The following is a 27,235-nucleotide window of genomic DNA, read 5'->3' as shown; positions in this document are numbered from 1 at the left end:
CTAATTGAATAACGTGTCTAAAGCGGAAGTTGTCGCAATTCGACATCACATCCGTTTCTGGTGTTAGCTTAAACTCGGGCAGGAAGTAGCTGTCAAAGAAGGGCGAATGGTATTGGGAAAGTTTACCATTATATACACATTAGCTTTCCTACAACGCAGGTGTTTTCTGAACTACCATGGACTGATTAGACTTAGCTCTGCTGCTAACGTTAGTTTCACTGTAAGCATAACAGTATTGTTTTTAGCTGTCAACGTTTGTTTTCCAAGATTTTGTGTTTATTTAATAATAAGTCGTACCAGATTGTTCAAGACTTGGACTTTAACCAGGTCACTCACTATCATGCACGTTAAAGAAGAGATTATAGGCATTTTAAAGCAGTTTGACATAGGAGATAAGTTTTCCTATCTGCCATTGCTGCCCAGAGCTTCTGTGCTGATCCCGCTGTTCGTGAGGAGTGGGCGGCTGTACACCTTGCTGACGCTGCGTTCAAAAGAGGTAACTTGAGTGGGTAAATGCGGTTTCTTCTCACTTCTCTATCTGGGGTTCGCCACAGCATTTCATCTACCTTTATCTGACCGCTATCCCCAGCTTCCTTTTCTGTCACACCAACTCCGTGCATGTCCTCAACATCCTTCTCCAATGCAGGCACCCTCTCTTCTCTGCACTTCCAAACCGTCCCAGCCTTGCCTCTAACCCGAACTATCCCTATGATGTACTCATTCCTAATCCTGTCCATCCCACTAACTTCCCCCAAAATGTCAAAAAGTCATCTCCAAAACATGAGCAGATGAATATGCCATGCATATAGGTCGATTCACTAACTTTCTTTCCACGGGCAGTATTGTGGCAAGCACTGTTTCCTCACAGCAAGGTGGTCCAGGGCCTGAACCCACCATCTGGCTGGGGTCTTTATGTCTGACGTTTTGCATGGCTACTTCCCATAGACGGCAGTTAGTGGGGTTACGTTAATGGATGATTCTAAATGGCTGATAGGTGTGAAGGTGAATGCATATGATTGTGTCTGTGTAGCCCTGTAACAGACCTGTCCAAGATGTACCCTTCCTGTCACCCTGTAGCAGCTGAGATAACACTGAGATGGATGCTATCTCTCAGTCACTGTCTTCATCTATCCTGTAAATCCATCTTATTTATGTTTCTTTCTTTGTAGCTGAGGACCAGTGCTGGTGAGGTGTGTTTCCCAGGTGGAAAGAGAGACCCCAGTGACCATGACGATGTGGACACAGCTCTGAGAGAAGCGGAGGAGGAGATAGGTCTATCACCTGATGACGTTCAGGTGGTCTGTACGCTGTTTCCAATCATTAATAAGGTAGAATAAAACATGATTTTCTTTAAGAGTATTGACTGACTTGAGTCTTATTCATTTTCTCAAATCACCCCCTCCTAATTGTCGTTCTTTGTCAACAGACCGGTCTGTTGGTGACCCCAGTTGTTGGCTTCATAGAGGAGTCATTTTGTCCCAGTCCAAACCCAGCTGAGGTCAGTGCTGTGTTCACAGTCCCATTGGACTTCTTCACCAGCAAGGAGGACCACCACTCTACATATGGTGTCGTTGGGATGTCGGGGCTGCTGCACTCATTTTATTTTGTGGACACTGATTTGGGAAGCCAATATCACATATGGGGATTGACTGCCTTGCTGGCCATCCTGGTTGCTGTCCTTGCTCTTAAAAAGAAACCCGAGTTTGAAGTTGGCTTTGACTCTGAGGACCCACTAGCATTCTTCCAACAGATCCTACACAGAAGAATCAGTAAACTATGAACAGATTTTCCCCAATACCTGAAGCCCCATTGAATTTACTGTATAATTTCTATGAATGTGTGTAATAATTGTTTGAAAGGATGTATATAAACTTTTCAGTGTGGTGAAAAGATGCAAATAAAAAGATATTTTCAGTTTTTCAAAATTCATTTAATGTAGCAGCAGGATTACAGATATAAACAAAGAGTATACAAATGTCCAGACAAAGGCAAAATTACATGTTAATAATAGTTCAGATGTATGATAACACACCAGGTTTGACTTTTATCCCTACTGCAGGGTCGTAAGGCTAGATACTAAAGCTCAAGCTACACAGAACGGATACAACAGAACTGTTGGAGAATGTGAAATAGAAGCGAACTAGGAAAAGTGAGCAAACTGATTACACACAAGATACAGCTCACACTAGTGGCAATTTAATTTATCATGGTTGCCCCTTTTGATCAAGCGTTTCACAGCAACAATAGTAATGTTGACAAGCACATCAACACAAAGTTCTCGCTAAAAACAATCTCCACTGTCTCGTCCCTTTTACCTCACATGTACAAATCTCATGAGGCATGAAAAGCATTTTCAATAGAAAACAACAAGGTGACAATTCACTGGTGAAGCTGCACAATATTATGTTGATATCTTGCAACGGATTGAGAACATGTTAAAGTATAACAGTTACGGTTATGTCCGTGTCAGGGGGAGGAGAGAGTAACGGAAAAGCTTTCGGATGTTAAACAGTCTTAGAGAATAAAAAGGAGCAATGAGACAAAAGGGACACCAGTAAACACAGCAGAGCAACGTTTAAGTTATCAAGGCACACAAAGTTCTGTTGAAAGCGTCACAATTGAAATTCAAAATACCCCTGCAGTATATTTCACATTTAAATATACATGGATATTCATTTACATGACTGAAGGACAAAAATATTATGCAAAGATTTGTGTGCTCTTTTCAACGCCTTTAAATCAACAGTTTCTTTTTTTTTTTTTTCCCCTCCCCCCCGGTGAAGTGGCTATTCGACAAAGTCGGACTGAAATGAATAATAATAATAAAACTAATGGTCGGTTTTGAAATTACACCACAATCAAAAACAATTTGACCAATGTGCAGTGACACAAATGACAGCTGGTGTCGCCCTGCCCATCCCCTTCCCTCCGCCTCAAAATATATCTTCTCTAAGCCTAGTATTGGTCCGATGTCAGATGTAGAGCAAGCTCCATTCCACACACCATGAGGTAAAATTTACATTCATGAAACCGAAGTCACGGGTTGGCTTTCTGTGTTGGTATGGCTTTAAGAGGCATTACTGTTCCGCACTTCTTCCACAACATCATGTGCTCTTTAGCTCCCCTAACTGAGAGGGATGGAATGCTTGGAAACATCACTACTGCACTCTAACTTGATCTACAGTTAATGGACGAGTCAAAGTGGCATTTGAGATGCATGATGTTAAAAACAAAAACAAAAGAGGAGTTTAAAATACAAAACGCCCACACAAAACACACAGAGCACAAAAAAGAGGAGTAAACTTCACGTTATGTTCTACAGTTCGCGTAAAGTCGATATCATGACAGTAGATTTAAGTCTAACATAATCGCTTGATGTCCACTTACATTTCTAGTTTCAGTCATAGACTTAATAAACCTGCGCTTCATTTCAGGGGAAAAACCAACAAAACACTAGCAATGATAGTTCTTTGCTATGAGCAAAAAAGAAAAAAAGTTTAGTTTTACAAAAATACTCTACATTTTGATACATGGATTACAAAATTCTAAAAAAGATAAGTTACTTTTAAAATGGATCACTAACAGCTGCAAAGATAAAAGAGTATGACCATGAAAATGTAAACAATGCATGTGAGCAATGCGATACTAATGTCTGAAGTCTCCAAGAAAAAAAAACACGTCCTTTTTTGGGGGGGATAACGCCAAATTGGCTAATATTAGATTTGGAAAGTTCAACAATGTCAACTCTTCATTGAAAAATAGAGTGATGTATCAAATTGGTGGAAATGTTAATGAGATAAACTGATCCATGAAGCAAAGTACCTTCGCAAAACTATCAGAAATCTTGTAAAAGTGCAAAACAAAACAACCCCCCCAGCATGCTGAATTGTTAGCCATGTGAGAGCTGCATTATGTGAACAAACAAATGCAAATGAGTAAACGTTACGATGGCGAGGACAAAATGGCGACCATTCACAATCAGGAGCTTTGGTATGCCTGGGTGGGTTGCACTCCAGTCTGATCCCTCAACAACAGCCAGCACTGTAGACTCGATTTTTCTTCCAAACTAAAAACGAATGCAAGTGCTATTGATAGTACAAACTGTACTAACATGACGACAGAAGTGTCCATTACTCCTCTACATAGCACCAAGGATGGAATCAAAAATGGCAACCTCTATGTAACAGATTTCATCTACCAGTGAGCCCCTGTTCACAACACAAAGAACAGGAGCCAGCTTCATGCGGCGCCAACCTGCACGGGCTACAAACAGAAACAGAAACTTAATATCGAAACACAACACGAACAACAGTAAAAACATTCCAACGAGAAAAACCGAGACTTAGTACAAAAGAAAAAAAACAAAACAATGAAGATCCTTCATGTAAATGTACAAACTAAATGAATCAGTATTTCAGATGTGTTGTCAGTGTCTAAAACACAAAAGGCCTAGTTACCACTCAAACACTGACAAGTGACAATGCCGTTTGTAGGAATGGCTGTTTTTGGATAGACTTGACTGGACCACTGGGACTGAATACAAAGAGGGACTCAACAGTGAGCAGACGTTCTATACAAAGTTGTCTAGACCTCAAAAATACTCTGACATGAGAGAAAATGTAAAAATGATGTATCTATTTGTACAAAGATGACTGCTTTCAGCTTTTCCCCCCTCTTCTTCTTCTTCTTTTTTTTTTAACCCCACCCACTGGACGTTTCAGAGTACAAATTCATCTTAGATCAGTAGAGAGCTGTGGATGGATATAAGGAGTAGCAGGTTACACAAAAGAGGTTATAAAGTGCTTTAGATAAAATGTTTATAAAACCACACAACACTCCATTTTCACTAGTGGAAAGGTTTTTTTTTCTATCCACATTTAACTGATAAAGAGTTAACTTTTTCAAAAGCAACAAAAGGAGAAAAAAAACAAAACACACCCTAAATAGTTGAATGCTATTTAAAATTTCACCAAGAAAGGCCTGCACATAAGAGAACACTGGGAAGTACCAACAAAGGCCACGTCACATGGATGAATCTCATTTATGAGTGTGCAATATTCCCTCAACTCACCAGGGTGCTTTCAGTAACACAATGTCTTTACCGGACTTTTTGTGATAAAAATTCATTTCATACTTGTGGTGCCGACACTAATATTAAACTGTGCTGCCTCTAATAACAAACCGCTTGAGTGCAGACTCCACCCATGCCAGTAAATGTTATTAAAAGAAAACATGAAACATTATCCTACAAAGAACTGTACAGTCTAATATTCTGTACTCTTGGAGCAAATTTAATGGCATTTTTGACATATGCAAATGTAAGCTGTGTATTAACAGCATGATTGTTCATATTCTCCACAGCAAAAGAAGTTTAAATCGAACTACTGTGACGTGATTTTATCCCTGTTTTTACATCAGCTAATCTCCCAAACTGACAAAATAAAAAAAATAAAAAATAAAAACACCCACTGTCTCAAAGTGAAATGAAATCTTGGGGAGTTTACACACTCAAAATGAGATTCTGCCTTTATCTGACAGTTATGTGCAATCTGATATTCCATAACTGACTGTTTTTTATTTTTAAATCTGCTTTCACAACACTCTCCCATCACGGCACCATTCCTCTGTCACCGTTCCTCTGTTGCTGACATTCTTTATCCCTTTCCTGTTTTTTCCCACAAATATTTTTATCCTCATCATCATAATCATTACCACCACCGTCATCATCTCTTAGGCTCACATTATTTTAAAAAGAAACAGGAAAAAAAAACAACAACTGGCAACAAAACACTGCATTTGTGCGGCTGGATAAAGCAGTTATTACAGGCCTCTCTGATCCTGCAAGAGGAGTAATAACAAAGGTGGGTTCATTAATTCAAGAACAATGGATAAATGGAGGCTACAGTTAATGATAAATATTTCTTAAAAACAGGTCACATGAACTCATGATTTGGGTTTTCAGTAAAAAGGGCAAGTAATTCTTAAATATTTAAATGACTTTTTTTTAAGCATTGGCACAAACCCCTACACACGGCTATTTTTAGGGTGTATAACTCTGAGCTACATACACATCACTCACCCCCTAAGTGCTGACAATGGTCCAAACAATAATCACTGCTTCTGTAGGCTTTCCAGTAGGTCCTCAATTTTATCCATGCTGGACGATGTTGATATGGATGCCTGCAGTTGATTCTGTAAGCTGCTCTGTATCTGTGTCTGTAGACTGGTCTGCATTGGTGTTGGTAGACTCGCTTCTATGTTTCCTTGTAAACTGGACTGAAGGGCTGTTTGTGTGTTTGCCTGCATTGCGTTCTCCAAGGTGGTCTGCATTTGTGCCTGAAGGGTGTTCTGCAAGCTGCCATGCATGGTAGCTGGGATTGGGGAGGCAGCCTGGGCCATGGGCTGATCCAGCAGAGTCTGCATGTGACCGGAGTTCGGGATTTGGTTCTGCGCAGGTTGGCTGGGTCCAGAAGAAGTGAGCAGCTGGGATGAGTCTAAAAGAAAAAGAAAATAATTTTATCCATCATTAAACAGTAAATGTAGCATATAACTGTAGCAATGGAGTAACACAAAAAGCATATGGATTAGAGCTGTGCCTGACTAGATGACCAATTATCACTACTGTCACTAGTGGGTATCAGACATACTAGCCGTTTAATCTAATTCTTTCAAATTTTAATTGATGCCAAATGCCGGTATATTGTGTCCTGGATGCTATGCAGCCATCTATCACCAGATGGAGCAATGTTGTTGACAAATGCCATAAATCTGTTAATCAGGCTTGATTTTTTTTGTTAAGACTATTAGGGTTAGGTCTTTTAAAGGCGAAAGAATGAGTTTGCGGATACGAGCGGTACCCTTCCTCTGAAGGGTGGATGGACTCTCCCTGAGTGATAGGGTGAGGAGTTCAGTCATTCAGGACGGGCTCAGAGTAGAGCCGCTCAACATCAAAAGGGGTCATTTGAGGTGGTTGTCTCCTGAGTAAGATGTTCCAGATGGGCATGTCCCACTTGGGATACACAGGAGAGATTAGACCTTTCGGCTGGCTGTGAACAACTCAATGTTTCTTCTGAGAAGTTGGAGGTGGTGGCTGGCAAGAGGGATGTCTGGGATTCTCTGCTTAGGCTGCTGACCCGTGACCCAACTTTAGATAAGCAGAAGCAAATGGCTAGATTATTTACTGATTTGTTCTTTTAGATTTTAACTTTTAATTAAGTGGTTGTCAAGAGTTTTCGAACAAGGTGCATCATTCGCAATGCACAGCCCAATACGCAACACTTTTCAGTTGCAATTTATTCATTTCTCGGATGTCAATTTGTCATATTTTAATAATATGTGAAAATCTTTTTTAGTACCATGTTTTCTTATTATATTTAATATTGGATTATTTTAAGTGTTTTGCCTTTTCTTCATTGTCTGGAGTAAAACGTGAAATATTCATAACGCAACATGTGAGGTACCGCACAGTTAGGAGGCATGATTTATTGTTAATAAATGTGATTAATGGTTTCAAATGCCTTTGTTTAGAGATTTTGACATTGTCCAATATTCTTAATATCAGAGTGTTTCTTAGTTTTAGACTAATCAGACTCATTTTTTTATCCCTCTCATTTAGCCGACTAAGAGAATAGTCACCAGGAACCGGATATGGATATATACAAGTTAATAGGTCGAGCATGATAGTACCATATTCTTCAGAAAATAAGAATTTAACATGGGTAACTTTGATTTACTCTACATTAAAAGGTGTAGAGGATCAAAATTGTCTTACCATTCTGAATGCCAAAAACAAACAGACTGGCCTGTCCTTGAGAAGCCACATTGCCACCCACAGATGTCTGGAAAAGCTGCTCTGGGGGCTGCTGACCAGGGCTGGCTACCACACCCACACCACCCTGCACCACAAAGATGGTTGTGGCGGGGGCTGGAGCCTGGTTGTTGAGCTCCTGTGAGGCAATAGTACTCTGCAAGCTGGACAGATTTGTCTGTGGTATGAACAGCTCCACAGGTTGATTGTTTTGGACGGAGCTTGAACTTGGGCCCACTTGCATTGGCTGCTGTTCCTGGAACAAGCTCTGTTGTTGGTTCTCAGTGGTTGTTGAGTTGCTGCCCGAAGAGCTCTGGTCTTGGAAGGACATGGGCTCTGCTGTATCTGACTGGGTGATTCCAACGCTAATGGTCCCCATAGGGGAAGGGCCTTGGGTCTGGGTGCTAAAGAGAATAGTAGGGGCGATAGCCTGTGGGTTCAGATCTGTGGTGCAGAGAAGCAGACCTGTTTGCTGTGGTGCAGGGTTGCCCTGTGAGTGATTGGGAATACTTTGAAATAAGGAACCCTGCTGGCCCATTGGAAGCTGTGCTGGTTGTTGTTGGTTCTGCTGTGGGGACTGCTGCTGATCCATTGGGGTGCTCTGTTGCTGCATTTGAGACTGCGGTTGATTTTGAAACATTGAAACAGACTGATGTTGGCTGGCTGATGTCTCCATGGAGGAGATGAATGCCAGCTGCTGCTGTTGCTGGGGCTGATGGTTCGGCGTCAGGTATAGGGTTGATCCTGTGGACTGCTGCTCTGAGTTGAGACTGCCACTAGTCAGTACGGTCAGGGTATTCTGGATGAGGGCAGCCTGGACCTGCTGTTGGGACCCCTGGGTTTCGGCCATGGGCCTAGGCGACTGGAAGAGTTGCTGTGGGGGGGATGTGTGTGAAGGAGGTTGTGTTGGGAAGCTAGTCTGGATAGTAAGCAGTTCTCCAGCCTGTTGAAGGAGAGAGCTGGCCTGAAGGTGTTGCTGTAAATTTTCCAAAACCTGCTGCTCTTGAAGTTGCTGCTGTTGCTGTTGTAGGTTGCTCAACGCTTGATTTTGCTGCTGCTGCTGTTGTTGCAGCTGATGTTGCTGTAAATTGGTAAGAATATGATTTTGTTGTTGCTGATCCTGAAGCTGAATATTGTTTAGAACTTGCTGTTGCTGATTTTGTTGCAATTGCTGTTGTTGAATATTCTCCATAATTTGCTGTTGCTCTTGTGGCTGTAATATAAGTTGCTGTTGCATCTGTATGTTGTTGATGACTTGCTGCTGTTGCTGCTGAAGGTTTCCAAGTATTTGTTGCTGTTGTTGAAACTGCTGTTGTATTTGTTGTTGCTGCTCCTGTTGTTGTATCTGTAGCTGTTGCTGTGCTGACAGTGAATTATCTGTACTCCCCAGTCTAAGGCTGTTCATGTTCTCCTGGACATGCTGCTGAAGGGATTCTGCAGAAGGTGTGGGGCTATACAGCACAGAATTTAGCTGCTGCTGAGCTACAGCTGCTTCTAACACCTGCTGGAGCGTGGTGTTACTTCCCCCCTGGAGTTCTCTAACTGCCCTTTCCAGCTGGGCCACCTCTTCCTGGGGAAAGAGGGAGACCTGGGACTGCTGTGGCTGTGCCTGAGAGGAAGGTGCTATCTGTGGCATGGCCACAACCACCACCCCTGCACTACTACTGGAACTCTCAGGTGACAAGCTTTCCTGGGGGTCTCTAAGGAACTGCTGGGGGACTTCTGGTGTCACAGGTGGTATTGTGGTGTCTCCTGACACAGAGAAGGAGGTTGTTGGGGCAATTTCTTGCTTTTGTATCGTGCTGAGGGACTCTAAGCTAGGGAAGACCGGGGGTGCCTGGGGAAGGTCAACATCTTCTGATGGTAAAGGCATTGTTCTCTGAAAGGACTCTCCACCTGGATGAGAACTAGAGCCAAGGTCCAGAGTCTGCTGCACTGCGATGAGTGGATCAGGGGATGACTGAGAAAGAAAAACAGTGTTACAGACCGTATTTCTCAAGTAAATATTTTAAAATCTCTTCCTCAAAAAGCAGGGGGTATCTTACTTTGAAGACCTCTGTGGATGGTGGATTGCTAGACACTTCCATAGGTGTGTCCTCTTGCCGTTTGGATGTCTGGTCAGAGATTTCTGTTTGTTCAGAGGGCATAGATTTGATCGGGGTATCAAATAAGCAGGTCTTGACCATGGATATCCCCTCCGTTTTTACTGTCAGGACATTTGAGTTATCAGCTGGAGGTAAGAGTGGAGAAAAGGACTGTTAGAATGTGAGATGGCAACGATTAGGCACTTGAAATCTACATGAGGAGCTTAGCACAAATGACAATACATGACAAGCTGCATGTTCCATGTTTTTAATGGATGATGTGGAGAACAAAACCCATCCAACACCAAGCACAAGGCAGTTTGCAACAATCATACAAACCAGGAGGGTATTATCTACTTTTACCATGACCACTTGCCATCAAAACGCTTTTTGTAATCCAACTACGAATATTACTTGTTAGACTGCGCACATGGCAAACAGCCACTTTGTGTTCCTGTTTTAAACTTAAATTGAATCAACTAAAACTACTAAGCTTCAACATCCAGCTTAAAAAGGAAGGAGTTTCCAAAGTTCAACCAGGAATTTTAAAACCAAGAAATAGATGTTTCTGATGACGGGCCTGACAGCAGCAAAGCATTCTGACACATTTTGTTAGTAAACCTTTCTATCCAGCGGATTAGATAGCGTTCTGTGTCTTAAATATGGAGGCTGTTTTTGACACCCTGCACCTTCACCATTTCCCTCTCACTCTCCCACTTTTACCTGTGATCCACCTCCTCTTTATTTTCTGTGCAGTTTCTTCTTTTCCCCTTGTCACTCAGACTCAGGCTACCAGCTTCACCGTGCCTAAAATTACTTGAACCCACGCAAAAGTCCCCTTTCATCTTCCAACATTACGCTGATATGAACTTATAGATCCACTTAAACAGGATTTTCAGTGAGTTAAACAATTCCCGTTTTTATCTCAGCTGGTGGGGGGCTTTGACAGTTCTGTGCCATTGTGAGCTTTCATTTTTTAAATGAAACACAAGAAGAAAAAACAATTAAATAACCTTGTAAAGTAAAAGCCATAAGTGTCTGTTTTATTAAATGTATTTGACATTTGCAGATTTCAAGTAAATCAATACGATATTCCAAGAGTTTTTAGTAGAGATCACTTACAATAAATCAACTGCTGAGACTTATAATTATACATTTCTTAAATGCTACATCTCCTAAAATAACAATAAAACAAATAATTCAGATTATTTAAATAAACTACCATCCTGCTACTACAATCCCTTGTTAATAATAAGATCGCTGAATGCTATGCCACCTGTTCCAGACATGCTCCAATGTCAGGACCAATTATATCTGCTACACATTTACATATTAAACCTTCATCTATTAGTGGAAACACAAAGGACTGCCAGTGATCCCTACATCTCTTTTTGCCATTAGGGTAAATGTGTCTGTGACAGCAATAATTGCGGCATTGCTTAATCAGCCATTAGATTTGTCTATATGATTGATTATAATGGTGTAGTGCTATTAAAACTTGTTATAACTATCTGAAAACAGTACTATGTTAGCTCTATTCACTCTCTTCAAAACATAAATAGCCCATAAGTGTCACACTTAGCAATAAGTGTCAACATTTAAAAGCCATCAATGCCACGACGGCTGAAAATCGTGAACTATGTAACTTTCATGCTTGCTGTTACCCGAGTCTGGAGTGTAGGTGAAGGGTTGGGCTTCATGTGATCTACCGGCATTGGTCATCACAAAAATACCCACAGAAACAGGAGAAGTGATTGACTGGTTGTGAAACGGAGGGACTGTCACTATCAAGTGATTCTGGAAAAAAAGATCACATTTTTGTGTCAAGTATATGCCAAAAAACAGGTTTGATACAGCAGCTTAGATTATTCAGTGAAAAACTCAAGGGGATCACCATCATGCCCACTTGCATATACCTGATGGAAAAGATCCATGTCAATCTTTGCTTCGGCTTGCCAGGAATTATCATCTGAGAATTCAAAAAGATTTGAGAGGGTTTATATGCAGAAAACCATTAACACACATGACATCGAGCTACAATGCTACTGACAAAAGAAATTGCTACAACACCTGTAATGTTCTCCTGAAAAATAACTTTGGTTCCTTTAAGGAAGTTCTTTCCGATTATAAAAACTTCCTCGCCTCCTTTCACTGAGCAGCTGTGGAGACTCTTTCTCAGGATCTCTGGCACTCCTGCTGGCTGAGCTGAAGAGTAAAAGAAGATTCAAACTATCATTAATAACATAACATAAAACTAAAACATATTATAAATATTAGCCATCAAATTGTTTCAGGAATCCTAGTTGGCTGTTACTCACTGCAGAGGATCGGCGATGAGGGAACCTGTAAAGTCAGGGTTGATCCATCAGGCTGGGGGATGCTGACTCTGAAGGCCAACCTGGCTCGTGTACTCTTCTTCTTGGATCCTGCAACACCAATGCGGGCTTCGACATCTGCATTACGGAGCTTCAAAATTCCTACACAGTCCACCCTGTAGAAACAACACAGGAAGGAGAAGGAAGGGATAACTAAATATACAAAAGCACATACCAAATACTTTTTAAATATCAACACTGCAAGTAATAACTAGTCTTTAATTATCTGTAAGAACTCCTTACGCAAGTGTCATGTCATTGCTGGGCTCCAGAGGAATCTCAATAACTATGGTGCCTTCTATGTCCACCTCTTTGCAAGCAGTGGTGTTGCGTCCTGTCACTCTGCATGCCTGGTAGAAACCGTGAGGCTTCACTCTGCCTGCATCATTTGCTACAAACACCTGCAGCACAACTAATTCACTCACACCTTCCAACTGCAGACAAAAAAATAAAAAATAAAATTAGTTTTCCAGATTCTAATAAAAACCCCAAAACAAACAAAAAAAACCAAAACACCTCAGCCCTGAAAGATTTTCAGTTAAATATAAAAGTTTTAATCATTTGCCAGTCAACTCAATCATTTATCTGTGAGCATTATTCATGGTACAAAAGCAGCATGTGATCTGTTCATAACCACTGAGCCATTCAAGAGCGATGTCAAGAATTTATTACTTTAATAATGAATACAAGGCAATCACTATTCATTCACTATCCCTACCCTGATTTACCATCAAGAGGTAAAGGTACTTGTTTGGTTGTTTGCAGTGTGAGTACTGGATTTACTGTTGATTTAATAAAAAAAAAATTTTTTAAAAAGAAATGAAATCAAAGAGACAAGTAGGTTATCCATGTTAAATGCCAGCTATTGAAATAGGAGAAAGGAAACAAGCACGTGGGCAGTGCTAGTACAATCTTTCTCGTGCAGTACTCCTCACTCAGTGTATTGGTTATATTCGATCTTATTCGGCAGCTTCTTCCTTTGGTGGTAATATTTCGTTTGTTAAGAAGCTGCTGGAAGCTTTTGTACTCCAACCTTGACAGTGGGGAATCCTTGTTGTGTACGATCTTTGACAGAACCTCTGCTGCCCTCAGTCAGATAGCGAGCTCTGTGCTGGGTCTCTGGCTGCACTAGGATCTTTAGCTCCTTCCCATCACTCCTCTGAGGGAACTGAGCAGACAGTGACCCACCTTTCACTGCAGTTCCTGACTCGAGAGAGCTGCAGAGGACAAAAAATGATGATGACATTAGTGTGACATCCAAGAATCCAATTACCCCAAGCAAAACTTTAATCGACCTTAATGTATTCCTACAAAGGGGAGAGGCACTCTGACCTAAAGAGACAGAATGTACTCTAGTAAGTGTCACCATACCTGGATATGGAACTGGTCTTATCTGTGCCCAGCTGGGATAGCACATAGTGAGGGGCTTTGGCGCTGTCAGCATCAAACACATCCATGCTGTCTTCTGGAGGAGCAGGCTTGGGACCGGGCCGCTGGCGAGGAGTGCGTTTTCTAGACTTGCGTGGCACCTCCGTGTTGTCATTGTAGGAGATTGAGCTGATCAAACTGAAGTTCGAGACAGACTCATCGGCCCACATGCTGCTGCTTTGCTCTGAGTCGGGACCTGGTGCACCAGATATGGTAGGTTCCTCTTGGCAAGACATCTGGCTGTCATCAAACAGATCCTCGGGTGGTGGGGATATGCTCAACACAGTCCTTCGCTTTGATGGAGTGTTCTGGGGCTGCTGGACTCCTAGCCCCGGCAACCCTCCCGGCCCTACATCCCCTACTGTAGCGTTTGCTCCACTGCTGCCTCTGTTGGGGGCACCCTCCGCACCTTGCATCTCTGAAACACCAGCGCCATCTCCTCCGCTGGAGTGGAGATGCTGGGCAACCTTGAGATGGTCTGACGATGAGGTAGAGGGGCCAGAGGATGTAACGCCTATGGCGAGGGAGGAAGAGGCAGAAGGGCTGGAGGTGGAAGAGGTGGCATCTGTAGTAGTGCATATAGATATAAAAGTTAGGACAGATGTTCACCACAGAGCAGGCTAGCAGTCCCATTCAAGCAGCTGAATTTGTGCATGATTTGTATAGATTTCCCCTCTTCCCAACTCTAATTTCAACAAACTGTTGTGGGTTACGTGCTCTCACTGTGCATGCGAGAGCTGTCAAGCACTGACCAAATGTTCTGAAGTTAAAGTTGAGAAGGGTACTATAGGTCCCACAATGTTTTGATTTCCTACAAAACCTCTGATTAAAAATCAATGTGACAAAACTGACATGCCTTGTTTACAAAAACAAAAGCAAGCTACAAATTGTTACATACACATTGCCAGAAAGAAAAATAACAAAATCTGGTCAAACTTTCTTGTACAGCCAAATTTGCAAGCTGATAATGTGGCGCCAAATTAAATTTGCCAGGTTTACAGTAGAGTTTGTGCAATGTGCATTCAATAGTAAACAGTAGTTTGCGCATGCCAATTGGAATATTTGGTTGGGACTGAGCGTAGCCATGGAGACAGAATAAACAAGCCTCTGACCTATGGAGCAGTGAACTGCAGACCATTTTATATGCAGACACTCCCTGCCTCAGAGGGCACTTCCTGCAATAAAAATGAGACAGCCAATGAGCAACAAGAGAGCTGATCATTCAAGACTTAACTTCTGTCAATGAGTAAACTGGATGAGTTAATATACTGAAGGAAGGAGTATCTTTTGAAGTTTATCATTTATAGACACTCGGAAGCACGTTTGTTTGGTTAATGATGATCTAAAAGACATCACATGAGTCATGCTTTTGATCAGCACTGCTTAGGGCCAGCTGGGTCAGACATGATAGTAAAAAGGCAGCGTTAAAAAAAAAAGAAAAAGCGCGCTCTCTCCAACATGATTGTTCACCGGTTAGTTTGCTTTTTAGATGAAAACCATGACTAGAATCCTTCACAGTTTTAACTGATGTCAAGAACATCAAAATGCACCATGATCCAAGATCAGGCCATTTTCTTTGCTTTTGATAAGTGATATTGAAAAATACAGTCCAACGTTTGCTGGGGCAACTTCACTGTTTCATGAGTAGACAAAACCATTGTAATTAGTGAAAATGTTAGCAACTCTGTAACATGAGAGTCAAACACTTGTGCACGGTTCACGGTGCAACAGATGCATCTCTTTTACTTTTGTTAAAGGCATTTAAAACTCAAACTATAGAGAGGGCAATACTCAAATAAAGCGAAAGAAATTGAAAACGTGAAATGCAATATGCCAACTCTAAAACACTATATAACGTCATAACATGAGGGATGTTGTAGGAGATGATTTGGATCTGTAAAGCTGAGACAATCTGATGGGGGTTTTTTTATTTACATTAAGAGCCAAGGGAAAAATAAAATTTAGTACAAGCGTCAAAAAGTTATAAAAAAAAAGAAACCCAAATCATAGGTGAAACAATAAATAAGAGGCCATGTCAGCATGCAAACGCTGCATTCTGAATTTAAAATTTTGATGTAGCTGTACATGTAGCTGGTGTTTGTTGTCAAAGATGCAAAGGCGAAAACAGGGGAATTCAAATTGGTATTTATCTGCTCAGCTATAATACATACAATAAATGATCAGAACTGTCATTGAATAACATGAACGGCAGAACACTTTTTCCTGGTCACACTCAAAAGATGCATAAAATTACCGTCCCTGGCCTGTGGGCCACGCTTTCAGGAACCTGGCCACAAAGAGTGTTAAATGACCAGTTAAGACATTAGTCTAAAACACTACATAAATTTTTTTTTTTTTTTAGAGATTTAGATTTATACTGTGAACTGGTTAGGTGAGGTGGTGGAGGTGTGTTTGCAGAGTGGGTGAATATAAAAGGTAAAACGCTGTCATGGTGCTTGATATGTTTTGAAATGTTTTTATTAACACTCTAAAAAAATCAAAACATTGAGTGGTTAAAGTGTTGCCACTGTAGAGTTGGTTCAGAGCAGCTTCTTCTCCATTGTTTAAAATACTCTGAACACTGCCTCCAGCCTCTGTACCAAAGTACACAACACTACTGAGCACACAGCTGTGTGGAGTTAAATGATATCTTCACATCAGGTGCTAAGGGTGTTGAAATTTTTCACTAGGCCCGCAAACAGCGAGTGTCAAGTCAGGCTTCATAAGCAACGTCACTTTCCATGCTGCTGCTAGTTAACAGGATCGCCCACCACTAACAGTAAAAGATGCTGACAGACAACAACACAACAGACATCAATACGGTATAATATTGGAAAATTTTAAAGTTACAACATATATTTGAATAAATCCTGTGTTTAGCTGCACAGAAGGGCTTTAGAACTGACCCCCGACTGACTTGTTGGTGCTGTACCCTTGTATAACATGGGGCCCAGCTAACACGTAATAACCATGTATCGTCATGTCAGCAGTTTTGAAATACTTAATACATACTAGCCTATATAAATCCCATTTAGTCACAAATCTTGCCTCGGAAACTGATGAAAGGGTGAAGTTGCCCCCAGTCACTCACACAAGGCCACATTTCTTTACCCCTGCTGACTTGGGTAATAGTTTGTAACAGAGAAACTGATCCCAGATCATGGTTTTCATGGACTGAACAGGTAGCTCACCTGACGCCAAGGCTGCAGAGGGGGGAGGTCCCGCCTCTCCCCCACTATTCTGGCTCATGGTGGGTGGGTCTGTCTGGGTGGACGATGGCTGGAGCTGGAGTTCTTTGGGGAGGAGGTCATATACCGACTCTGCCATAAAGGATGAGCAGGAGAATACAAATTAGTTTCTGAAAAATAAATGAGATTATTGGTAATTAGAGGACAATGCAACTAAAAAAAAGATCCATACCCGCTCTTCTTAGATGAAAATATTCTGTTTTTAAATACCCATTTTCAGCAGGTTTCCTTTTAACCTGTTAGGAACGGTGGACCATGATGAAAATAGCAACCTTCAAGTCACAACTGCTTCCAACTTTTTAAAAATAGAACAAAAAAACTATCTGCCTTTATTGCCAGTTAACTCAAATAGGTCTCGTCACAATTTAACCCTGGAAACATGAAGCACACAATGTTCTAACTTATTCTACTGAAAACAAGGCCTCAAGGGTTGCATAAGACAGCCATCTTAGCCTCAAACTGAAGCTAATGCAGAACTGCTCGCAAGCACAGTCCAAGTCATAATACAACTGCTGGAGCTTAGTTCTAGAAGTCGTCACAATTCTTCGCAAAATAGAACCTTGCCAACAGTCAATTTCACTTCCACTAATGCAAGCTTCATGGCAAAAACAAAACTCCTACAGTATCTCACCAAAACTGGTTGTTTCCTTATTTGCTTTCCGAAGACAAGTGGAAGCAATACTGCAATCCTCTAAAAATTCTGCAGTCAACACTAGCACAACACAGGGTATCTTATGATGAACTAAATTAGCCTCCCGTGGGGTTTGGTGTAATAAAACCCACAGAGTCATGAAGATATTTAATGGCAACATGATTCCTTGTAGACATAACGACCACTGCAGCCACACTGGAATAAATCAGATCTGATGCTAGATAAACACATGATTAGGTAGTGCGGTTGCTAAGAAACAGGCACCTATCAACACCTTGATATGGATATTTCAGCTTTGCATCGACAGCACCAAGGATGCGTAGTAGTCATCTAACACTTGCCTATGATTTTGTTCCCAACAGAGCGATGACGCTGACAAGACACATGATCTTGCACTTCTGTGATGTCAGTGATGGTGCTGAGCTGGTGGCAATGCATCACCAAAGTTCACACAACGAACAAATAAAATCTGCTATTGTTTGCATCAAATCCCCTTACAGCACTGCTGAATGAATAGCACAATCTAAATGTCAAAAGGCCAGAGAAAGTTTCATTTCTTTTTCTTAACAAATATAGAAAGAGCTGTGATATTTCACAGATCTCGGTGAGATCAGTTTCCTGTGCAGCTAGAAAAATAAAACGTGGATTTCAGTGAACCTGTTCACAGCGAGCTTCAGAGACTATAGAGAACTGCCAGCAACCGTCTGATTGTGTGCACGAATATCACAACAGCCCTCAATCTTTGCCTGTGGTGTGTGGCATGAAGAAAGTGAGTCTTTGTTGCTGATTGCATTACAGATTGACTGACAACGAGACATGACCTCAGCTTTAACTAGTATCCCTATGAACAATAGAAGCATGCATAGTGGGTACACTGAACATGTGCTGTCACCTGCTTTGAACCCATGTATTAGGGCTGTTCGATATACCGATATATATCGGATGACGATATAAAAACATCTATCGTTTCATTTTACGCTATTGTTTGTTTCGTGGTGTTGCAAAATAAACTGTTTACGGCAATATTTTTTCATCGTTTTGATGGTCACTGTAGTGGCTATATTAATTTCTTAAAGTTCTGTCTTTCTCTTATATTTAATATAACCACACTACAGACAGACAAGCGTTTGTTTTTATGCGTTGTCGTTAGCAACAACGACGGTAAAACCACAGCGTGTTGGCTTGTTCCACATAAACCTTTCACAATAAAGCTCAAGATCCTGTTGAGACTTTTCAAAATAAACTCAATCACGTGAAAGATGCATATTGTTTACGGATGAGAAGCAAAAAAAGAGCCGTCAGGTGCTAAAAAAACAAAAAAAACAAAACAAAAACCGTTAGAACTCAAACGTTAGAACAGGCTTTTCCCCGCAGCATGCGGTGTAATAAATACTCAAAGAAAACGGCGGCCGTTACAACTTATGTCTAAAAATGTATAGTTTCCTGTATCAGTTAAAACACTCCACTCCAGGTACGCAATCCCCTTGCTGAAAACACTTCACGCAAGTCGAGCTGCCCGAGATTCACAGAATTTATAGAAAATGTTACATTTTTGTGATTTATATCGTTATCGGACGATAGATATCTTAATATCGGGATATGAGATTTTGGTCATATCGCACAGCCCTACCATGTATATGCTTCAGTATTCAATCACATGCAAACAAATGTTCTCTTCATAGACTCCCAACACATGTGCAGGAGTAGCATGGCACTTCTGCTAAAAAAAGAGCAGCACATAATAAAAAAAACAAAGGACAGAAATTGCTGTTCACTAAGCTGGGTACCCTCTTGCCAAGGTTGGCAAAAGGCTTACATGTACTGGACAGATCAAAAGGAGTCCACACTGTGTTAAAGAATGTCACTGTTGGCCTGAAAGGGGTATAAATCACCCGTTCTCTCTGGGTGCTTGCTGGTCACACAGCAACACAAAACAACCACAGAAAGTCAAACTGTAAAAGGGTTCATTGTTCATAGGATTTTTTCTTTAAAAAAAAAAAAAAAAACAGCACACATGCACTACAAATGGTTGTTTATTAGAAATAAACTTTACAGAATCTTATAATCTTCTTGACTACAACTCAGAGCTCTACTAAATTACCCCTCTAAAAGTTCACCACAGTGGAGTTTAAGCCTAAAGGATTTGCTCGTGGTGGGAAACCTACCCAAGAAATGTTTTCAAATCAGAGGCATTTTAAGGAGTCTTTTATGAATCATAAAAGCCAAAAATAATGATTAGCATGTTTACCTGCAGCACAAATTTGTTTAAATGTGCACAAATATTAGGTTGAGACACACACAAGATTCAATTACCTTGTGACACAGGCCAATAACCACACATTGTTATTGAGTCAATCACTTCAGGTTCATAAATGCACAGATTGGATTGCTGTCAGCGATTTAATTTTTACTTTTGAAGCACACTTTCCAGTTTAGGGTGTGCAGTATATGCAAAAGGGTGTGTCTATATTCAAACCGTGCTGTGACTTGTGCTCGTGGAGACTTGAAATAAAAATGATTAATTGGAGCCCTATTGTTATTTTCTCCCATTTATTCTCTATTTTCTTTGAATTTAAAATTCCATCTAAAGCAAAAAAAAAAAAAAAGCTCATAATAATCCATCAACTAAACAGCAGCATTTCCAAATGCTTTGTTGAGAGTCCAACAGCCATAATGTTAAGTAGGGCTTTTATTTTCATGTACAATTTTGGCTTCTGGCGATTATTAAATTAAAATGAATGTGGTAAAACAAATATTCTTCTGGAATCAATTTCATTTGAATGTTCCTGTTTAAATTTAAATCCAGCAGAAGTTGTGCGTCCACACCCCTGCATAAACCTGCACCTCACCTATTTAATCTATCCAAAAGTATAACTTTCAAAACCAAACAAGCTTTCTGTAGGTGAAAATGTCACTTTCCCCAAGAGTGCAGCTCTGTGGCTACCTGGGCTTCTTTTTTAAGCTTCCCATTTGTATATAAACCTCCAGTGGCGGAACCACTCTGTATACCTTTACAAAGATAACAACATCAAACGAGTAGCGCCGATTAAAGCTAGGTGATAGATTCACTTTTTCAGGAAAACCAGAAAATGTTATTTTTACTTTTTTAAACAGACTCTGTGGGCTTAGAAGCCGTTTTGCAGCATATACAAAAAATCCTGAAGTTTGAAAACAAATGTTATCTCAATTTTAAATGTGTGTGAGAAACAGTATACTAAGTGCTTCAATTAGTGGAAACACCATACTAAGAAACTGCTGCAGTGTCAACAGCTGCTGTTTGGATTTTGTTGCACACCTTCTTCCGCACGTACAGCAAAGTCCTTGAAGCCAGTCTCGTCAGTCATCACTGTCCTGAAATGCCTCCAGGAAAATTATCTTTAATTTTATTCGTCACCTGTCCTTAACCCTAGAACACTAACGTCGGATGATTTTCACCCACGTGCTTGTAGTCAAATGCCATCTTTTGTTTATTTCTCCCACAGTTGTCAGCGATGCAAAGAGATTGTGCCTTCTCTGGACAAGGCTCACACGACAAGGAAGAGGTGGGCAGAAGAAAAAGTTATGTCTATTATTTAATTTTTAAACAATATTTTCGTTTACGATTCTCAGTTTATTTATTTTTTACTCATTTTGAAGCGTTTATATAGGGTCCCCCAATGATACTGTTTTCATTTCATGAGACGTTGTTTAAGGGGAAATGTAACAAGAGTACTTCAATTTGCCACATATTAGGTTACTTATTCAGATGGGAAGTATGTTTTATCAGCCATATGATATCAGGTAAAAAATACCTGACATTAGTGACAGTGTTATAAAACTGCACATAAGTGTTCTAAGAACTGCCCTCTGTCAAAACAGATAAAAACCTCTTTAAAGGTTTTCTGACCAATCCTTAAAATAGGTTTTAAAATGTAGGTTAACTCTCCAGTTCACAAAATACACTTCCTGCACTACATTTTGGTCTTATTTTGCTTTACAGTAGCAAGTTTGACAAGTCTGTTTGGACAAATCTATAAGCTTGTCCAAACAGTAGCCTACAGCACACTAACCTACCAGGAGGTGGACTGACTTTAACCTAGACTTAGAACAATTAACTTATTAGACAAGCACATGTTTGGTTTGTTTTTTCCATGTTAAAAAAAGGGGGGGGGGGATGCATCACAACCTACAGTGTTGCTTTAATTATGGTTTTGAACACATAACAATATGGTCAAGCCAGAGTAGTGACATAAAAGCTACTTGCCACATTTAAACCACAAAGAATGCCATTTTGGCTTTTAAAGCTAACGGTTTATCTTAAATTTTAAATTACTGCAAGAAATGGCCCAATACAATTTTTATTTGCTTTCAGCCTGCTAGTGCAAATCAGATGGATAAACAAGGTTTAACAAAATTACTTAAATGACATTTCTACAGTGTAAATTGATTGTACTGTACTCCTAATCATAATTTTATGGATTCTGCTTGTGGCTGTAGCTATAGAGGTGAGCATGCATGGGGATGTGGATGCTAGCAGAGGGAAACCACAAGGCCACATTAATTATTAAACAATACCATACAAAAGATGGTCCTCTGCTAATATATGTAGGCAACTTTGTGACAACTACATATCTGAGCAACAATCAGCTGCTTCTAAAAGTAGTCTCTGGTCTCTACAGTGTACAAACTGAGTCTACATGTAATACATGCCATACGCATTTCGACTTTTAAAAACAGAAGCTCTGTGGCCTTTAACTTGTGCCCTGTCCCCACTGAACCAACCATTTGTCCACTTAGAGAAACTGTATAACTTTTTGGAAGTGAGGCTGAATTTCACTGGTCCTTGAGGATAAAACAAAACAAAAAAACAAAAATGGAAACCTGTGTCATGTGGGGAGATTTCAACACTCTACACCAAGCAACAGCTAGCACTGTCTGATGTCCAAAAACAACTCTAAGGACATTGTATTAAAAGAAAACATATGGAGATGATTGACTTTTCTACTCCTGCACAAGACAATCTGCATTTATGAACAAGCCGCCAAAGGTGCACCGAAAAGGCAAACACAAACTTGATTGTGATTTAAAGTTATGAGGCAGCATGCTTTAAAAGAATATTTCAAAGAGGAAATGTCTCAGGTAATTATGAATACACAGATATGTGCACATGCACGTCACGCACATAACAGAATGAAAAATTAACTCCAGTTTCATTAATAGTTCACCATTTATTGCAAGCTCAGCAGTCCTTGGGGCCACAGATACCACCTGGTGTGTGTAGGCGTTATTATTTATTAATTTCTGCATGTAAGAAACACAAAGGCAAAATTCCCCCCCCCCCCCCCCCAAAAGAAAAGGAAATCAATAATGGCAACATTAAATGAAGGAGTCTTAAGGCAAATGACTGTTCTTTCAATCGATTCAAATGCAATTTGTTTCAAAAGCCGACTATGCAGTGGTGTACATCAGAAAATTGGCACAATGTACGCTAATTTAAATGATGATAAAGCACTTTGGATGTAGTTTCCAGTATGTAGCCCTTTGCTTACTTTGTCTAAGTAGGTACGGCCTGTTGAAAAAAAAACAAAAATACGCCGTCCACCCCTGAGACTTTTTTCCTTGGAAGCCATCATTTAGCTAATGTATCCTAATGTAAACCACTTTTACACAGATGAAAGAAGCAGATGAAACTTGTTACTAAAGTTATTACTTGTAACTTTAGTAACAAGTTAACTGACATCCATCTTACTTAGTCACCAGGATACATCATATATTGTGGCACGTGAATAACATTGAATTGGATTCTGTGCCTTCATTCAACATAGCCAGAGTAAGTAGCAAGAGCTGCACTTGCACACTGTTGTCCCATTGCTATAGGCTGTTGCAAGCTTTTTTGTTGTCCAACACTTAACGGCATCGTTACTTTCGAATAATCATGGTTTCATTGAGTGTCTTGTAATAAATTAAATATTTCAAAAGGTTTCACTGGAAAGTACTGCTGTCTTTAGACTGTAGTGAAGTCAGCCCATGCTTTACCTTTAAAGGACGGCCAAAAATTACCCACAAGACTGCAGTCAATAAAGGGGAAGGCAGGGCTATTAACATTAAAGCAAGGGAGAGTTTACTATTGGCCTACATTTATACCTGAGAGACATAACAATGGGAGAAGGGCCTGCTTTCTTTAAAAAGAAACAAGTGAATGTCTGTACTGAGTGTAAACATATTACACAAAGCAAAGGCAGCCAGGGACAAGTGGTTAATGTATCCTGTATGTAACCTGTGGGAGAAATGTGTTGTGGAAGTAAATCTCCCTTGTGTATATGCTACAAACAAAACATGCTTCTTTTTTTTTTTTTAATCCCAGTAATGAGAGTAACGTAAAATCTGTGTCCTGACATAAGGTAACAATGAGGAGAAAACCAATATCCCACCCACACCAATCACAACCACTTACTAGAATATCTATTGCTTTTACCATTGGTTAGTAACGATTGTAGTAGAATTACACATTCTCCAATACCCAATTCAATAAGTGTTTTCACTTAAACATTGTGCTACTTTCCTGTGAATTAAAACATCTTTGCAGTGAATTGTTGTTCACCTAGCCTAACTGGATTTCCTAAAAGCAAAATACTCAATTCACTGTACATGCATGATGGGTATGAACAAAACTTTTGTTAAGTATGTTGACAATTTTTCTGGACCTCTCTTTATGTCCTGTGATTACTGGACACTTATCTTTGGCCAAACAGACATGATCGAGTATGTAAGTAAGTAATTTTTAGGAAGGTACAGGTGCATTTTTATGAGCGTCTGAGTTGGTGTTGGATGATCTTGTTAGCAACCACTGCACCGTTTTTCTCATCCTTCGTGCATTCATTATACGCCAGTCTGTGGTGTGTTTTCATGCGGCTCAATCACCAGGTTGTAATGCTTTGCAATGCAGACACAACTCTACAGCACTCTTTGCATATAATTTCTTCTAGGATTACGTCATTTCGACTAAATTCGAGTCATTTCCAAACAACGACTCATGCTCCACTTCGGGGGACAAGCTCTACACATTTCGCTGTGCTAGACATTTAATTTCAGTCATTGGCTGTCTTCTAATGCACTGTTAGTCATCCAGGTAGTCCATAAAAGTTCAGTGGCTTTAATGCACTGCACTGTGTGGGAAAGCAAACATTTTTAATATTCCTTGAACACGTTTATTTAACTGTAGGGGGTCAAAGCATGTTCATGATTAATCAATTAACTGGGCAGCCCTAATCTCTATATCTGTTGGGTAGGTATTTGGTTTTCAATTTTGGGATTTCAGCACTTGGATTTGGAAATAGCATCCCAGTTTGTCTGTCTGTTCATCACGTTTCAATTCACCTTGCTGTTGCTAACTCATTTTTTGCGAGGTTGAAGCCACTTTTCATTTCCCTCTAGCAGATTGTTTTTCAAATCAGCCAAAAGGGGGGAAAATAAACAAAAAACAAAACACCGTTACAGTTTTGCTCGAGGGCTTGCTCTCCTCACACAGGAACAACAGTCTCTCTGCTGTGAGAAAGAGGAAGAGACTTTGTTTCTCTCCCAGTAAGCATAATTTTTATGTAAATATAGCCAAAAATCACTATCTTGATCATTAGTTATATGTTTATGATGTATTGTCGCAGTAATAAAATCAGGCACAAGTTCTTGAGCTGTCCAGGTTCCAGTAGGACCCTACTTGCTTCTCAGTAAACCCTGCGTTACTATTTCTATTTGTAACTTCTGAGATTTCACATTTTCCTCAAAACAAACAAACAAAAAAACAGAACCCACTAAATAATGCAATATATTCTGGCAGCTTGGTCAGTTGTCTCTACTCACCCACATCGTCTGACATACATGAGCTCTCCCAATAGATCGTTGATGAGCATGTCTGTTACCTTGACCCCAACGTGAGAGCGCACACCCAATTACAGAGATATAAATAAACAGTCATCATGTGATACGGTGTGACCATATGGCAGTCTCAACTGAGAATTTCAGGGTCACAGAGCAAAGCTTTCTGCTGGCTCATGAGCACCCTATACATAGCAGCCAGACAGATGTGGGACCAGCAGGCAAGTTAAGGCCCAGTCGGGTACAAATAATATTTGAAAAAAATAAAAAAGGAAAGAATAATATTTGTTAATGTGATTAAAATGTAAGGGGAAAAACCCAAAGGGGTGAAATAGCACCATTGTTTTTAGAAAAAGTAATATGCATAAATTCTTGTGTCTCAGGTTACATTTGCACTTTAGGATCAATAGTTTATATACAAGCCTCCCTCATAAACAAGCAAATGCATGGTAGCTGCCTGAGTAGAGTAAGCATATTCAGTGACAGTTGCTTTGCACATTAAATTGAGGCGATGTTTAAAAAGTGAAAAGACAGACTTACAGGCAAAGTGCTGCTCTAACCAAGCTAAATGCAACATTAGTTAACGGTTCTGCACTCCAGAGATGCAGCAACACCCACCTAATAATAACATAACAGTTGGCTGACAAGTGTGCAGCGATATTAGAGGCAAAATATATTTTGGCACTAGAGGGCCCCTTATCCTGATAGGCAGAATAGCACTCTCTAGGCTTTGAAGGGCCAATAACTGCATTCTTTCAGTGAAACCAGAGAATGTGAGGAGGATACCCTGGCTCGATTCCACCAAACAAACCAAAACAACAGAGGGACTGTCACTCGCTAAAACCAAACAAGGAGAAAACACTGGACAGCCATGCACTACTTTTCCATCCATGCGATATGCGCACACACAAATACACACCTCTGCAGAACCCGAGCACTACTTAAGTACCTTAAACCACGGAACAATGTGGTGGGTAGGCAGCGACCTCACAAAGCTGTGTTAGCTCATATAGGCAACTAAAATGATGCTAGTCATCAATCTGCATGACAAGTGTAACCAAAAAACACACATAATTGTTGTTATATTTACTTTACTATTCTAACATACCATGCTTTTCCACGCATGTGACATGGACAACTAACCAGCAAGGGTAGTCGAGCTGACTAACTATGCTAGCTAGTCTTGCTACTAGCAGAAAAGAGGCTAACCATTGCTAGCTAGCAGCTTAACATGAGCTATCAAGACAATCATATTAGTTCCCATTAGACAAGGACAAAACGGATTAGCGACCTCACAGTAACCTTCTTTTAGATAAATCTTACCTTTAGAGTATAGAGATTTGGGGGAATTGAGGTCGATATCCGAGCTAAGGAGGGATATAAAATCAGAGGGCATCGCAGCGCTTCATCGAGGGGAGGAGAAGCGGACACTCTTTAGTAGAAACGAAGTCGGCTGCTCCTGGCGGATAAATATTACGTTTTACAAGCGGAATGTTTTAATATACATAGTATAAAATCGCAACAATCTTAAGGCGGCAAAAAGAAAACTTTCAAAACCAAGAAAAAAAACCAAAAACGTTATCTAGCACGTCTCACGTTTGTGTGTCTTTGCTGAGAGGAGACACGTTTCGTGCTACGTTGAGACGAACACACACACCGACACACAAACACTCGACTACAGCGGGTCGACCCACCTCCTCCTAGCCCGCCTCTCTTTGCTTAGAGCATGCGCAGTGGCCCGAGTGAGAATAGAGGATTTCCAGCCATCAGAAGAAAAGGAGTATTGGATC

At 40.4% G+C, this 27,235-nt stretch overlaps 2 protein-coding genes across 5 annotated transcripts; one reads left to right on the top strand and one right to left on the bottom strand.

The window, feature by feature from the left end:
• The first annotated feature begins 34 nt into the window (after positions 1–34).
• Positions 35–1,917, top strand: nudt7 (nudix (nucleoside diphosphate linked moiety X)-type motif 7). Its single transcript, XM_082538471.1, is given in 6 exon segments — positions 35–236; positions 239–292; positions 295–314; positions 317–496; positions 1,170–1,328; positions 1,427–1,917. Coding segments are annotated over 6 exon segments (897 nt in total). The 5' UTR covers positions 35–106; the 3' UTR covers positions 1,781–1,917.
• On the bottom strand, positions 1,909–27,186 carry nfat5a (nuclear factor of activated T cells 5a). Of its 4 annotated transcripts, none has more exons than XM_082538468.1 (13): positions 27,140–27,186; positions 26,769–26,904; positions 16,886–17,014; positions 13,638–14,259; positions 13,300–13,483; positions 12,510–12,700; positions 12,210–12,382; positions 11,962–12,096; positions 11,808–11,860; positions 11,556–11,688; positions 9,853–10,037; positions 7,772–9,767; positions 1,909–6,494 (listed from the first exon to the last, which is right to left on the bottom strand). In XM_082538468.1, the coding sequence occupies exons 2-13, from the start codon at positions 26,839–26,841 to the stop codon at positions 6,112–6,114; spliced, it is 4,257 nt and encodes a 1,418-aa protein (XP_082394594.1). In that variant the 5' UTR covers positions 26,842–26,904; positions 27,140–27,186; the 3' UTR covers positions 1,909–6,111. The 4 variants fall into 4 exon arrangements, with proteins under 4 accessions (XP_082394594.1, XP_082394593.1, XP_082394592.1 ...); XM_082538467.1 differs by lacking the exon at positions 27,140–27,186 and adding an exon at positions 27,042–27,128; XM_082538466.1 differs by lacking the exon at positions 27,140–27,186 and having other exon boundaries at positions 26,769–27,133.
• Between the last annotated feature and the right edge of the window lie 49 nt (positions 27,187–27,235).

Source organism: Aulonocara stuartgranti (genome assembly GCF_965226115.1).
Source record: "Aulonocara stuartgranti genome assembly, chromosome: 7".
Classification (NCBI taxonomy): domain Eukaryota; kingdom Metazoa; phylum Chordata; class Actinopteri; order Cichliformes; family Cichlidae; genus Aulonocara; species Aulonocara stuartgranti.
Note: the sequence above shows the minus strand (reverse complement) of the source record. Positions and strands in the feature narration are given on the sequence as shown.